At 42.5% G+C, this 17,044-nt stretch overlaps 1 protein-coding gene across 23 annotated transcripts in view; it reads left to right on the forward strand.

The window, feature by feature from the left end:
- ANK1 (ankyrin 1) overlaps positions 1 to 17,044 on the forward strand; it is a 312,183-nt gene that overhangs the window by 66,720 nt on the left and 228,419 nt on the right. Inside the window, exon 1 of one of the 23 annotated variants that reach the window (XM_073653989.1) lies at positions 9,695 to 9,941. The exons of 21 other annotated variants lie outside the window; for them this stretch is intronic. In XM_073653989.1, the coding sequence (XP_073510090.1) occupies positions 9,918 to 9,941 (24 nt within the window). In that variant the 5' untranslated portion in view covers positions 9,695 to 9,917. Of the gene's footprint in view, positions 1 to 9,694; positions 9,942 to 15,297; positions 15,476 to 17,044 lie in introns of those variants that run through there. One more of the 23 variants, XM_073653990.1, reaches the window with a different exon arrangement.

Below are 17,044 nucleotides of genomic sequence, written 5' to 3' on the forward strand. Positions count from 1 at the left end.
GAAGATGCTGTTTCTCTTTTCTTGGGAAATCTTCTTCATGGCTGCTCCTCGATTCGAACCAATGATCTTTCGCTTGGGAATCAACCTAATAACACACTGAGCTATAAGGGAATGTGAGAACAGGTTGTAATTTGTAGTATACAGGAAGAAAAAGATTTTTCCACCACCAGAAGCAAAACAGTAACAATGCAGTGACATGATGAGAATCTGCATAACTAATCATATGCTAAATAGTTTCAGTCAAATTTATGTATGAGATAGCCAAGATGATTGTCTATAAAATGATAGTAGTCTCATTATCGTAGCAGTAGTGGATGGAGAGATATGGAGCCTGAAGTTCCAAAGTTCAAAACATTGTTACCCTTTTGCTCGTCAGTGTACATCACAAGAGACGCAAGGGCACATACATCTCAAGAGACACAGGGGCTGGGGCATATACATCACAGAGGAGCCTGGGGGATATACAATACATCACAGAAGAGGCTGGGGGATATGCATCACAGGAGAGGCTGGGGGCATATACATCACAGGAGACGCCAGGGCATATACATTACAGGACGGGCTGGGGTCATATACATCACAGGAGGTGCTGGGGGCATATACATTACAGGAGGGGCTGGGAGCATATAGATCACAGGAGAGGCTTGGGGCATATAGATCACAGGAGGGGCAGGGGCATATACATCACAGGAGACGCTGGGAGAATATACGTAACAGGATGGGCTGGGGGCATATACATAGCATGAGACATTGGGACATATACATCACAGGAGACGTTGAGGCACATACATCACAGGAGACGCCAGGGCATATACATTACAAGATGTGCTGGGACTGCCGCTGTTGTTGTTGTCAGTGGGACTGGAGCACAGAGTGCTGACTTCACCCACATAGGACGTCCTTATGTTGGCACAAGGCAGGACTTAAGCCTTCATTGCATGCACCGCAGTGTTCAGTAGTGAACGCTGCATGCACGCAGTGTCTGGAGCAATTAAAGGGCCTCCGGCCGGCATTTTGCCGGCCGTTGGCTTGAGCTCTGTGATCTCTAGCCCGAGCACTGGGGTCCCCAGGAAATTGCCCGGGGTCGGACAGAAGGACGTTGCAGGCCATAAACATCCCGCGGTGAGGAGGTCCCCCCCCCTGGACCAGCTGCCGTCTTCATCTTTGCGCTGCTCCAGTCGGTCTCCAGCAGTTTGTCACCTGCTGGATCGCTCCAGTGTATGCTGGAGTGCCCAGAAGTCTGCTGATGGATGGACTCAGATGACACCTTATACGCACAGATGATAATTTACAGATAAATTTTAACTGACATGCACAAATTATAACTGACAGGCACAGCTGACAGATACAAATTATAACTGACAGGCACAGCTGACAGATACAAATTATAACTTGACAGGTACAACTGACAGGCACATAGGACAGTTTATATTGAGAGATGACAGCTGAAAACTATGGTAGATGAGGTTTAGTCTAACAGATGTTGGATGACAGGCACAGGTGACAGATGATGAGCATATGTGACAGCTGACGGGTTACAGTGGCAATTCACAGGCAACAGGAACTACTGACAGGCACAGGTGACTGCTGTCTGGCTCAGATGTTAGCTGACAAGCATAAAAAACAATTCATAGTCGTACATTTTAACTGACAGGCACAAATGAAAACTACCAGACAAACTTGACAGCTGACAGGCATAGATAACAGCTCAAAAAGCCATAATTTATAGGCACAAATGATAACTCACAACTGACAGGCACAAGTGACAGCAGACAGGCATATATGACAACTCTGGAGGACATCGATAACAGCAGAGACAGGCACAGCTGACAACTGACGAGGGCATATTACCATTGGAAGACAGAGATGACAACTGACAGGCACATACGGCAACTCATATGCAAAAATTACAGCTGAAGATTAGAGTTTATGAGGCCTAGTGTAACAGATGGTGGAAGAATGATAATTTCCGATACATGCCGTCTTGGATTTGCTGTATTGTTAATAATCAGCACTATTGTAATGTGCGTTAATCATAAGGATGGGCAAAATTATTTTTAAGCTTAAGGGCCAGTTTACTGCTCCAGGAGCCAAAATAATTTTTTTTGGTACCCAGAAAAAAAAAGATCTTCAAACCTTACTAAACTGTTGGGTGAGTTTTTTGATAACTCAGCCCTGAAATAAATTTGTCAGATGCTGGATTATTAACATTAGCCAATGATTTACAACAATGACTGGGCTAAGGCCAACGAAAGTCATCGGCAGTATTTATGAGCAGCCTTGTAAGTTCTGGTCACACATCCTAGGAAAACACCAATGTCAAGGAGCTGATGAAAAAGTGCTCCACAGGGATCATCTAAATAAGAAGATCTGTTAAAAAAGAGATGTGTAATGATTTAGATGTAGAAATGAATGGGCACATTTATGTGTCTTGATAATGTGGAAAGGCTAAACACTCTGTCCAATTTTTTTTGTGCTAAGACATCTAAAATGAACAGTGAAGCAACCTGTTAAATAGACATCGTAAAATGTAGTATTACATGGTGGCCATTCTCAGGAATATAATGCAAGGATGGTTTGAGTCCATCAATGTTACTCATCTGTCTTGGATACAACACTGGGCCCTTTTCCCTTCCCCTATGCTGACGCCGGGATATACAAGTTGTCCGGCAAACATCATCATCCAATGCCTTTTAAAACTGACTCTGACACCTGTATGTATCTGAGCATTAAAGAGGACCTGTCATGTACTCAAAAAAATCAAGTTACCGGTAAATACCTTGTAAAAATCCCTGATCTCTCTTGATCCTCCCATTTTTTTCCGTTTTGCACTGCTTCACTCCAATGCAGAGATATTCACATTTGTTAATTTTGGAGCGCAGTATGTGAAATCTCTGCTTCCAGACCAAATGGGCGTTTCTTCAGAGTCTTCACTGGGGGCGTACGCTTTCACTCCTTACAGACACTGCCAATCACAGCTGAACAGCTGATCTATCAGTCTCAGATGCTGATGATCTGTGACTGACAGCTCATGGGAGGGAGGGAGGAAAGTGCAACACCCAGAGAAAACTCTGAAGAAACACCCAGTTGAGTTGCAAGCAGAGATTTCACATATCTCAATGTAAACCAATAAAGGTGAATATCTTTGTAATTGAGCCTCGCAGCTTCAAAACGGAAAAAAGTGACAAAATCACTGGAGCTCAGGGATTTTAAAAAGGTATTTAAAGGGAACTTGACAGCAGATACATGGTGCCCAATCCACACTGAAGCTTTTCAGAGAAAAATATAGTATAAAGGCCATTGGGGACGTAGCCGTATGGGAGACTAGTCAGACAAGCGGGTCTCTGGTGGCTTATCCACTGGCTGACATCATGCAGCCAGTATCTGATACATGCTGCCTGTGGATGGTCAGCATATATCACCTGTCAAGCTCCCTTTACTAAATTATTTTGAGCAAGTGACATTTCCTCCTTAAGTAGCTTTTTGTTCTGTTATCTTGTGTTTTGGAGTTTGCTTCCCCAGTTTTCTCAGCTGCAATCATCTCTGAAAACTCCTTTTTGTTTCTGCAATCCGCATATCCGCATTTACTTCCTGACTCCGACCTGCAGTTAACCCTTCATCTGCTGAAAGCAGACTTGTTCACTTTACAAACACTGCTGCAACAGACTGTATCTTTTCTACAAAACTAGTTTGCCTGTTTATCACTACTGCCAGGGGCTATCCATTTGTTTGCTCATTTACCCTTTGTCTGCTGTAAACAAAGGGAGAGCAGAAAAAGCTGTCAGAACAGTAGCAGAGATCTGACAGATTTGTAACATTTTTGCTAAATTGCTCAGCTAGAATGGTAGAAACTTCTTAAAGAAGACTTTAAAAAGTTGCTTAATGAATAGTTAAATAAAAAACAACGAAAAAGATGTCTATGCAGTCACATGACCATTCTGTGGACGCTGTGAGTGGGTCGGGACAAAATGGCTAGTATGACCTCAGTAGAAAAAGATTAAAAAGCCCTAAATATCTGCACTACAAATTTACAATGAATTTGTATATTTTACCATAATAACATGCATTTTTTCAATTGTACGTTAGTGGATGTTATTTCGTATTATTATTTCTGTAGCTATGGTATACTGTATACTATGCCAGGCGAGCCCCCACCATACCTAGTACTGTGATCAGAAAATACATGATGTCAACAGAGTTAGGATAATTTCATGGCGTTTTGCATGTAATGAGGACCAATCAAGCAGCGCCTGTAACAACTAAAACAACTAATTACATAATGACAGTATTACAAAGATAGCTGCGGGTTGGTATCTCTTCCTGAGTTATAGGAAAATATGCACCATCCTTCAATTTTGCAGAGAAACATGTCCCTATATTTTCTTGCTGTTGATTTGCACCATCTCCACGCAATCAAAAGGGTCCCAGGTCCTGCTCACTTCTATTTGAGCTTTGTTCTTATATACTGGATAAAAAAATATATATCTGCTGATGGATCCTACTGTTTCCAAAGACATTACCTCATTGACGTCCCAGAGATTAGTGGTTATTTTGCTCCTAGCTTTCAAGTTCTAGCTTTAAAGGGGTTGTCCAGTGAACACATCACAGCATTGGTGGATCGCGGGAGTCTTCTGACCGCAGGGACCCGCACCAATCGGCATGAAGGGGTATTTGTATCCCTGTTGGGATGGAACGGCAATGCTCATGCTCAACCACCACCAAATTCATTCCCAATGGGACTGCTGAGCACTGCTCTCGGCTTTTCTGGCCGACCTATAAAGATTAAATTGAGTGACGTCCGCCCTGCCACTCCATTTTGTAACAGGTATTAAAGTTCCCCATCTGACCTGAGACAGACTGGTTTTTGGAAGTACTGTTATGTTACCTTCAAGCTCCTGTCATCTGTTAATTCCCAGACAACTGTCAGCAGTTAAGGCCTCCTTACACATTTGGTAAAAGTCAGTTGAACCTTTTTATTTTTGGCGGGATCACCCAACCATCTACTGTATATGGGGGCCTCCCGAAAGATGGTGTCAGAGGTCAGAAGAATCGGACAGTAGGAATTCAATCACCCAATTCCTTTGAAAAGTCGATGCCATATAATTCTCGCAATGGCTTTCTCATAGAGAACATAGGAATTCTCGGCCGAGCCGAGAGTTCTTGTGTATGGGGGAATTGGAAGAGCTAGCTCTCAACCTGGCAAAGTAGTGAACTTGGACCTAAAAAACTTGACCCCTTCAGGGAGGTATGCACTTTTCCGATGGGAAACCCAGGTAGGCCCTAATAGAAGGTTTACAGTGGCTTTAACTAAAGGGATAGACAGGACTACAAGTTAATAGAAAACAGGTGAATGTCAGGTCCAAGATCGGTATCAAAACGCAAGGGCAGAAATCGGGCCAATAGTCCGTGAACATTAAGGTCAAGTAAAGTCAGATAATCTCGATCAAAGGGAATACATATCTGCCAACTGTTCTGCTTTTCAGAAACAATCCCAACAAGTTTGAGGCATCTCGGGCCATAGTGTATGGGTTGTACACAAACTCTTCCCACAAATGGGTGGTTCTGGGTTGGTTTGGGAGGAAGCTAGGGGCACAAAAAGTGTCAACTGTAAACTCCCCACATAGGCTATAAAACAGGAGCAAGCTGCTATGGCTGCATAATATACAAACAAAAGCATACAGCAGCACTATGTAAGCGCCAAGATGTATGCAGAGATTGAATACATGACATTTGAACTGCATTACTGGTTTTGACTGCCTCCTTTTCTGACTGAGCGCTCCTCTCATCAGCCTAAGGCTGTTTTTAATTAGTGCTGATCCTATCTGCCTTTTTAATTTGTAGGCTTTTAGCCTGGGAGAGGCATGACATTAGGTTAGGGCTCCATTAAAGAAAGGTATGATTTGTCAATTTATGTGCTAAGTATCTTCATTTATATAAGTATATTTTAGATAGTAGTAATGAAGTGCAGATTTCATATATTCAATGTTTGCATACATCTTAGCGCTTACAGAGTGCTGCTTTATGCTTTTGTTTGTATATCACCACAGAGGCTGACACGAACTCCTAAAAAACTCACTCCCTGACAATCCCAGTCCTCCGATAAACCACATGCACAGCCGGTATTCACACATTTGGCTGGGAGTGATAAAAAAAAATTTGTGCCAGTAAGTTTGCTTATTAGGACTGTATGTGAGCAGTCAGAGTACTACCTATTTCACTTAGATGTCCAAAACCAACAACTCAAGTAATGTCAGCAGTATAAAGATGGTAGGATGTCCTGCTGCCAAGACCCCTAGAAATCAATTGTAATATGTTAGAGAACCTAAAAAGTATTCAATTTTTTTGTAGCGCCTCCACAGGGGAATTTAAGTATTGCATGGTGTCCAATGAAGGGAATGAGCTGTGTATACAATCCCTGGATATTCAGGGTCTACACATGACCATCTCCTTATATAACTGTACCAGCTGTTTTCTGAATTTGAGAACACCGTTTTCTGTGGATCTTGTATAAATCAGATTTATGGCCTATTTACTAATTCACAAATTGAAAACTCTTCTACTGTATACTGGTAAAATAAAATCAGATCTTGGTGAGAAAACAAAACAATGTACTGTATAATATATATGAGCTAGATATAAATTTACATGCCGTTCAGACGGACTGAGACATCAGGTACACAGGCCGAGACCTGCTACTCCCAGATATTATGTTCTCGGCCACCAAGGTCTTTTTCTAATGAATAGCAGATCTCCCGGTGAAGAATCAATTAAGGTTCACACTCACTGTAGTGGCTGCTAGTAAATCTAATGAAGAAGACATATTTCACGGATAACGATTTCACGCATTAAGATATGATAGTAACGCACAAAAATAGAGAAGTGTGTTATACCAGGAAACACAAAGTCACTGGGACCTGGAGCAAGAACAGGACGTGTAATATCTGATGACAGATGCTTCATCTATAAAACTACTACCATACTGACGCTGAATAATACCACCATGTAGGATGAAAAATACTACTACTACCATACTGACAGTGAATACTACCATTATGCAGTATGAAAAATACCACTACCATACTGAGGGTGAATAATACTAACATACTGAGCCTGAATAATACCATTATGTAGGGTGTAAAATACTACTACTACCATACTGAGCCTGAATAATACCTCTATGTAGGATGAAAAATAATACTACTACCATACTGAGGGTGAATAATACTAACATACTGAGGGTGAATAATACCATTATGTAGGGTGAAAAATACTACTACCATATTGATGGTGAATAATACCATTATGTAGTGTGTAAAATAATACTACTCTACTACTATACTGAGCCTGAATATACCACTATGTACAGTAGGATGAAACATAATACTACTACCATACTGATGGTGAATAATACCATTATGTGGTGTGTAAAATAATACTACAACCATACTAAGCCTGAATTATACCATTATACAGTATGAAAAATACCACTACCATACTGAGGGTGAATAAAATACAACTGCCATACTGAGGGTGTTTAATACTAATACATTGAGCCTGAATAATGCCATTATGTATGGTGTAAAAGAATACTACTACCATACTGAGCCTGAATAATACCTCTATGTAGGATGAAAAATAATATTACTACCATACTGAGGTGATTAATACTATTAGGTAGGATGAAAATAATACTACTACCATACTGAGCCTGAATAATACCATTTTGTAGGGTGTTAAATACTACTACTACCATACTGAGCCTAAATAATACCTCTATGCAGGATGAAAAATAATACTACTACCATACCGAGGCTGAATAATACCACTATGCAGGATGAAAAGTAATACTTCTACCATACTAAGTCTGAATTATACCACTATGCAGTATGAAAAATACCACTACCATACGGAGACTGAATAATATCACTATGCAGGGGTGTACATAGAAATCATGAGGCATAATAGCAAAAGTTTCAATTGCCCCCCCCCCAAAAAAAATAGAAAAAAAATAGGGTCATAGAAGAGCATACTTCACAACTTTCCAGCCTTAACAAAGTAATTTTCCTCCTACTGGAGCTCTAGATTCCCCTGTCATTACACTCAAAGTATGATGTCAACAATAGTGCACCCAAACACTGTAAGATACCCCCACATTGAATTCTTCCACAGTACCCCCCACATGCACTGTGTGATGACCCACCCATCAACTCCCCTGGAAAAGTATGGTGACCCCAACACAGTATGATCCCCCAACTGTGACCCCCACACAGCCCTTCTTGCAGTATAATAGGCCTACATACAGTATAATGGCCCCACACCTCTCCTAATGGCCCCTAAACCGTATGATGAACCCCACACAAACGTTCACACTGTATAATTCCTTGCATACAATATAAAGGCTCAAACTTAGCCATCCAAATATTATAATAGCCCCCACATAGCCTTCGATACAGTATAATACACCCCATAGTCCTCCATATAGTATAATGCACCACAGAGTCCTCCATATAATATAATGCACTTCCTATAATCCTCCATCTAAAATACTGCATTCCCCATAGTCCTCCATCTAGTATACTGCACTCCCCATAGTCCTCCATAGAGTATAATGCACTCCCCCAGTCCTCCATACAGTATAATGCACTCCATAGTCCTCCATACAGTATAATGCACTCCCCATAGTCGTCCATACAGTATAATGAACTCCATTGTCCTCCATACAGTATAATGCACTCCCCATAGTCCTCCATACAGTATACTGCACATACCATAGTCCTCCATACAGTATAATGCACATCCCATAGTCTTCCATACAGTATAATGCACTCCACATAGTCCTCCATACAGTATAATGCACTACCTCCAGTCTTCCATACAGTATAATGCACTCCCCATAGTCCTCCATACAGTATAATGCACTCCATGTAGTCCTTCATACAGTATAATGCACTCCATAATGCTCCATACAGTATAATGCACTCCCCATAGTCCTCCATGCAGTATAATGCACTCCCCATAGTCCTCCATGCAGTATAATGCACTCCCCATAGTCCTCCATACAGTATAATGCACTCCGCATAGTCATCCATACAGTATAATGCACTCCCCATAGTCCAAAGCAAAAAAAAAAAAAATAAAATGAATTTTTATAAAATAATAATTTTTATACGTATAGAACCAACATAATCCACTGCAATTTAAAACCAAGGGGAGCAATAAATATACAAAACACTGAATAAAAATAAATAAATAAAGTGAACATCAGCAATCAATGTGACAAAAAGCGAGTAAATTATTGACATTTGGTTTGTAATGGTTTTTTAACCCCCCCCAGGCCAGCCGAGTTAATAGATCCAGAATATTTCTAGGTCAGTGATAGGAGACGATATAATGCAGAGCTGGAGGCGACATATGAAATGGTTTCCCTGTGACCGAGGGAGAAAAAAAAATGTGCAAAGTCACTGACGACGATGCTACACAATAAAGCCAGTGCCAGGGATAATGTACGGTAATATGGTCACAGCATGATTCTGTATGAACCCTGTATGAACCGTATGCTACCCCCCCGGGGGGCCGCGTATAATTCATAACACTTGTGAATATAGTGGAGGGGATTTTTACGGCATTTGATGGTGTTTATCAGCGCCTGCGATGGGAGGTCACGCTGGGTGATCTGGAAGAGTTCAGGGTGTTAACGAGCAGTAATATAGGGTTTCTAGAGGGTAACGTGTCATAGAGTAATGCAGGGTGACACTTCAGCCTATGACATACTACTGGGGGGCATAGACTGACGCGGGACACATTGATCCAGCGAGCGAGTGGTATACAGGGACATCTCTTTCAGGGTTACATGTCGTGAAATATACCCAAAATCTCCTGCGATTCCCAAAGGATGGACGAAGCAAGGATTCCAACAGATGGTGGTGCAGGGAGAGCAACAGGTACAGGCAAAGTAAGAGGACACGACAGAGAAGTGAGTTATGTGTTAGCAGACCCAAGAGCGTGAATACCATAGAGGCGGCCAGTACGGCTGCTGTGGGGCCGGGGACGGCATCTCCTAGTTTAGAGCATGGGTCTCAAACTCTGCTGGGTATATGGGTCGCACATAGAAACAATTAGAATTTGTCGAGCAGCATTCTTTGCAGGACGAGATAACGTTCTCAGTTATACATTTTTTTTTTCTATTCGACTTCTTGATCATTTTTTAAAATATTTTTGATGTGTTTCGTTTTATTCTTTTAATGGCATTCATCATATGGGTTATGGTACAGTTTTATAGCTTGGGTCTTTATGGATGCGGCAATAACAAACGTATGATTTTTTTTGCCTACTTTAGTTTGTATGTAAAACAGCAATTTTAGTGGCAACTATTTTTACATTATTATTTTGAATTTTTTTTTACTATTTTCCTTTTTTTTCCTTTTTTGTCCTTAATTGGCCCCATACAGTGATATTGTATTACAATTCGACCCATAGAGTAATTCAGGCCTCCATTTTGTAATAATATCCCCCATCCTGGTCCCCATCTTGTAGTAATGTGAATAATATCCCCATCCATGTCCCCATCTTGTGGTATTGTCCCCCATTCTGGTCCCATCTTTTAATATTGTCCATCATCCTGGTCCCCATCTTGTAGTAATGTCCCCATCCTGGTTCCCATCATGTAGTACTGTCCCCCATTCTGGTCCCCATCTTGTAGTAATGTCCCCATCCTGGTCCCCATCGTGTAGTACTGTCCCCCATTCTGGTCCCCATCTTGTAGTAATGTCCCCATCCTGGTCCCCATCATGTAGTACTGTCCCCCCATTCTGGTCCCATCTTGTAGTAATGTGACTAATGTCCCCATCCATGTCCCCATCTTGTGGTACTGTCCCCCATTCCGGTCTCATCTTATAGTAATGTCCCTATCCTGGTCCCCATCTCGTAATAATGTACCCCATCTTGTAGTAATGTCCTCCATCCTAGCACCATCTTGTAGTTATGTTCTCCATGCTGGTCCCCATCTTGTAGTAATGTCTCCATCCCGGTCCCCGTATTGTAGTAATGTCCCCCATTCTGGTCCCATCTTGTAGTAATGTCCCCCATCCTGGTCCCCATCTTGTAGTAATGTGACTAATGTCCCCATCTTTTGGTACTGTCCCCCATTCCGGTCTCATCTTATAGTAATGTCCCTATCCTGGTCCCCATCTCGTAATAATGTACCCCATCTTGTAGTAATGTCCTCCATCCTAGCAACATCTTGTAGTTATGTTCTCCATGCTGGTCCCCATCTTGTAGTAATGTCTCCATCCCGGTCCCCGTATTGTAGTAATGTCCCCCATCTTATTCCCATATTGTAGTAATGTCCCCATATTGTAGTAATGTCCCCATCCTAGTCCCCTTCTTGCCTTCTTGTGGTAATATTCCCCATCCTGGTCCCATCGGAAAATAATGTCCCCATCCTGGTCCCATCTTATAGTAATGTCTCTATCCTGGTCCCCATCTTGTAATAATGTACCCATCTTGTAGTAATGTCCCTCATTCTAGCCCCATTTTGTAGTAATGTCTCCACCCTGGTCCCCGTATTGTAGTAATGTCCCCCATCTTGTTCTCATCCTGTAGCAATATCCCCAACTTGGTCCCCATCTTGTAGTAATGTCTCTATATTGTAGTAATGTCCCCATCCTGGGCATACTGATGTCAGCTGCTGGCATCTGATTGACCGGTGGCTGGTATTGCGGAGCAGACAGCCGATCTCTGAGCTGCAATGCATTTCAATTGAATGTGCGTCCAACTACACACATTCAGCGGACAAGAAGCGCTGGCGTCAGCGGCCTCCTGGACTGGGCCGCAATCGTCATTGGAGCTCCTGTGATCGTGGGCCACAAGATGCAGCCTCAGGGGCCACAGGCGACCCACAGGTCATGTGTTTAGAGTCGCTGTCCATAGCAGGAATGTGACTTTCAGCTCCATTACTGGCAATGTTGCCTGTAAGCCAGTAGCTAGTAGCTTTGTAACTAGTGATGTTGAAGGATACAACAGCTGCAGGCTTATGTTGGAAAGGCTGTGTTGTTAGAGTTTGCTCATACTGTGCTGTATGACCTCTCTGGTTTTGTTTGTGTCAATTCTCTTGCTTTAATCCTTCATGTTGTGATGATGATGAAGATAATGATTGCTCTATGTTCCAAATAAAACAGTTCATTATCCCGTTTTGTCTGTGAGTGATGATGACTCTGCTGAAAGCAGAAATCTGCAACAAGTGAGATAATTAGGGACGTGGGCACTGTTTCCTCTACAGAACAGCAATTAATTAATATTAACCTGCAGCGCTGAAATTATTGGCTATACGGAGGTCAGATATACAGGGCCACATATCATCCTGTACAAATAGTACTAAACAGCATCCAGGCCTAGCACAACGAAGGTCAATGGCTACACCCCTGGTGGTTGAAGGTAATGATGGGTTAAAATCAGTATCCCTGGTGGTCAAGGGCAGTGAAGGTATTAAAAGGTTTGGCCTCCGCACGAGCAAAGATGAACATTGCTGGAGCAGAGCGGCACTAATAACGTCACGACTGCAGATACCTGCCAGGATGCGTTCATGATTGGCAAGTGTTCTGCACGTGTCCTATTCTAACAAGTGTATGATCCTGGATAAATGTGTAGACTTGCTGTCCTCCTGGTGGAAGTGAGACCCTTTAACTTCAGCATACAGTCACAGTCCTAGCGATCTAGGGCTTGGAGGATAATTCTAGCATGTAAGGATTCCTCTTGGTTGGTTGGTTAATGTCAGGGTCAGGGTTTCCTGATGGTCTAGAACAATGAAGGGGTCAATGTTTGTATTCCTAGTTATTTTGTGTGATCAGTGGTGATGTTAATATCAGCACAACTGGGGGTTTAATCCAGTATCCGTGGTGGTCGTCAGCAGTGAAAGATTTATTAATGTCAATATACCTGGTGGTCTAGGGGAGTAAAGATTTATGGTAAACTGGTGGCTTATGGCTTTGGAAGGGTCAATGCTGCATACCTTTGACCCAGCATTGCCGCAACTTCCTATTTCGGGAGGCAACTTTTACAGCCACACAGACCTCTCAATGAACAGGCAGAGCTATTCAGAAACGCTCTGCCTGATCGTTAACAGGACAGTAAGAGGTGGTGTTGTAAGGAGCCCTGTTTGCCTCCTGGCTCATGGGCCTGGTGACAACTGTGACAACTCAAACCTCTATAAATATTCCATTGGGTGAAGGGAATTATGAGGACAAAAAAAAGAATCAAGTCCCCCTTTTCCAGGTAGTTCGGAAACCATAGCAGAGATCTATGAAATCTCTGTGCATCACTGGGCAGGTCCCACCTTTCTGGTGGCACGTAGTACAGTCTATTGGCTAAGACATCTGAATACCCCAATGGGTCCATTTTGAATGTTTTCAGCCAATCCTTGTTTTGTTTTCTCTAAGCAGCTTGAAGTCTTCTTAATTCATAGAAATTAGGGGAAGTCGGATGTAATAATTAGTTACTTCTAGTCTATGGAAGGCTTTAGGGAGTGAGGCTGGAGGTAAGTGATGACTGAAGATCGGAGACATTTTACTTGTCCATTATGAATGACTTTTGGCAAGTTCCACAAGTAAGACTGTTACACACCTGTCCCAGGTCCGGGCTCTGCTCCTTATACCCCGGTCTGCTAAACTTTATGCTCCATGTTGGGCTTTGCAAGTAGCATGCCGTGCTCCCATGTGTTGAGCTTTCTAGACCTATATAAAGCCTCCCAAGACACACATCTGTGTCTTGGTATTACGACTGTTAGTTTGTCTGTGCACAGTTCCCTGTCTGTGGCTGCTTGCAGCCTTCAGTACCTCCACAACCTGTCTATGGTATTCAGAACGTTTCCTGTCTGCCTGTGGCTTCCAGTACTTCAGCTACGTGTCTGTCTGCATATTCCAGGACATCTTCTATCTGCTTGTGGCTTCTGGTACTTCAGCTACGTGTCCGCCTGCATATTCCAGAACGTCTTTTATCTGCCTGTGGCGTCCAGTACTTCAGCTACGTTTCCTCCTGCAGATTCCAGGACGTCTCCTGTCTGCCTGTGGCTTCTGGTTCTTCAGCTACATTTCCTCCTGCAGATTCCAGGATGTCTCTTGTCTGCCTGTGGCTTCCGGTACTTCAGATACGTTTCCTCCTGCAGATTCCAGGATGTCTCCTATCTGCCTGTGGCTTCCGGTATTTCAGCTACGTTTCCTCCTGCATATTCCAGAACGACTTCTATCTGCCTGTGGCTTCCAGCACTTCAGCTACGTTTCCTCCTGCAGATTCCAGGACGTCTCCTGTCTACCTGTGTCTTCCAGTACTTCAGCTACGTTTCCTCCTGCAGATTCCAGGATGTCTCCTGTCTGCCTGTGGCTTCCAGTACTTCAGCTACGTTTCCTCCTGCAGATTCCAGGACATCTCCTATCTGTCTGTGGCTTACAGTATTTCAGCTATGTTTCCTCCTTCAGATTCCAGGATGTCTCCTGTCTGCCTGTGGCTTTTAGTACCCCTGAAACCTGTCTGCGGTTTCCAAGACATCTCCTGGCTCCCAGTCCCTCAGTTACCTGTCTGCCTTCGGACTTCAGTACCTCTGCTAATGGACTCCTGTCTGCTATCTGTGTCCTGTGTAACTCACCTGTCTGATGCTCCACCACCCATGGCCCCTGTGCCCACCCGGACCTTGGGCTTTAGAGAATCCACCTCACCTAGTAAATGAGCCCCTTTGACAACAGCTATATACCAAAGAAGACTATTGATTACTGGTTGTGTATGTAGTGGCATGATTACTAAAAATTGCCTATGGGTTCAGCTTCATGAAGACCATCCAATTACAGTTTCTGACATAGAGGGGGTCCATTTTGTCACGCTAGAGCCACCCATGTATTATATGAATGACCAATTAACTTCTAAACATTCGGAAGCAGCAAACTTTGTGAAAACCAAAATTTGTGCCAGTCTCAAAGCTTTTGGCTATGATTTGAACTTCCATTTTCACATGGATTTTGAAAGTAAGCACACCAGCTTCATCGGACAAAGAGATCTAATTAATAATGTATGCAGTTTGTACTATGAAATCTAGTAACAGATCCACTTTACTGGATCCCCTTTTTAAAGAAATGTTGCTGTATTTGAGTACTGGTAGTAATGCAGCTTTGGAATATGGGTCATGTATGCCATTCTAATGATTTGTATGTCAGCTGTACTAAGCTATAACCAAGCCATTTCTCATCACGTTTGCTGATTGGCGTATTTCAAGTAATGAACGGTGAGGCAAAATTAGGGAGGAGGGCAGAAGGGTAGGGAATCAACAACGCCTGGGCTCATAGATAGTGAAGCTGAAGTCAGAGATAGCAAAGCACTTTTCGCCTGGGATTCAGAAGGTCCAGAAGAGAATCCACAGGGAACCACAAGTGGAGGGTAAAGGTTCCTTCCAAGGTGGAGCACGACCCTTCTGTGAGCCATAATGTTTATTAAGGTGAGTGGAAGTAGTAGTAATGGCTAAATAGGGGGCTAATTGGGGTCTGGGTTGAAAAGTTGTAGAAGTCTTCTGAACTTGAAGCTACCTCTCCACATGAATGAGCTATTCTCCATCCAATGAGAAATACTCAGACTGTAAAACTCCATCTGCGGCTTCTCTCTGGAGAATCGGGAAGCATTTCCCGTGTTTTACAACTGTTATAAATAATTGCAAAACGTAGTTGTCACTAGTGCGGAGAGAGGGAAATCTCCTTACAATACATAAATACATAATCCATTTTTTTTACATATTTGTAAATAAAATAAAACGTTCTGCAACTTTACAATATACTGTGTGTTTCCATTCTGCAGCATTTTCAGCAGCTCTTGCTTGCTGTCAGTGAATAGAAACATTCTTTTCATATCCTAATCGAATGCAACCGATGCAGGTGAAAAGTCGGTTACGGTGTATTTACCTTTTCTTTTAGGGTTCGATTTTCTCGGAAGAGTGCTGTCCGTGGTTTTCATGGATAGCACTCGTACCCATGATATTCTATGTCGCTGTGCACATGTCCGATTTCCTCGGAGCGGGTGGTCCATGGAAAAAATCAGAGGCATGTCTGATTTTGAACCTAGTGTCAGATCAAAATTGGCAATGCAACTTTATGGGTTCGTGACCGCACTCAAATGACATCCGAGTGCAGCCCGATTTTTAAGGACAGACAGAATGGAGACGGTGGAAAACCTTTTCTTTTTTTCTCTCCACGTTCGAGAAAAGAGATGACACTCGGACCAAACTCTGATCAGAATAATCGAACCATTTTTCTTGGATGCGGAGAAATCGGTTGCGTGAACCTACCCTTAAAAGGAGTGCGACGGGGCCATCATTCATGATATGAATGTACACAGAATTGTTTTAGTTATTTTGAAAATCAGGGCCCCTTCTTACCCCATTGGTAATGGACAGGTGTCTGCACATATGTGGCTCTCTTTATTCACTTGTATGAGAGCTCCACAAAAAATGCCAAACATTCTTTTTTTTTGTGAATATATCTAAGAATGGTCATCCCCTTTAAGTGACTGTCCCAAGAATTTGCAAGTAATCTATATAGCAGAAATGGATAATATCAAAACTGGCTGTGTTGGATAATTTTTAGACTGATGAAAAATTGTTAAGCCCTAGAGAAGAACGGTGCTGGAAGTGTTTGGCAGCCTTCTCCCTCCATAGGAGAAAACATACACATTGCCTTGAGTTGAATATACGAGTTAAACTGGAGTTGGGGGGGTTGAATAACTTTTCATTGGTCAACAGTTTTCTTACATCTATGGCTAAAGTTACTAAGAAGTCCAATTGTAGAAACTGGTTTGTTTTTATAGGAGTCCTAGGCCTTCTATAAAAACTTTTAGATTATGTTCCCATGTAGCGTAATTTTTTTCCACTGTTTTTTTTTTTTTATTTTGTTCAAAAAATCCACTACATTTAAGAGTTCAAGCAAAGTGGATGTGATGTAATGAAACCTCCTGCCCGCTGTTGAACTGTGCGTTTTTGGTGCATTTATTCCCTTTAAGGCTCATTCAGATGTCCGTG

The sequence above is a fragment of the Phyllobates terribilis genome, unplaced genomic scaffold (assembly GCF_046119375.1).
Source record: "Phyllobates terribilis strain yellow unplaced genomic scaffold, ASM4611937v1 Scaffold_11__3_contigs__length_659146591, whole genome shotgun sequence".
NCBI lineage: Eukaryota > Metazoa > Chordata > Amphibia > Anura > Dendrobatidae > Phyllobates > Phyllobates terribilis.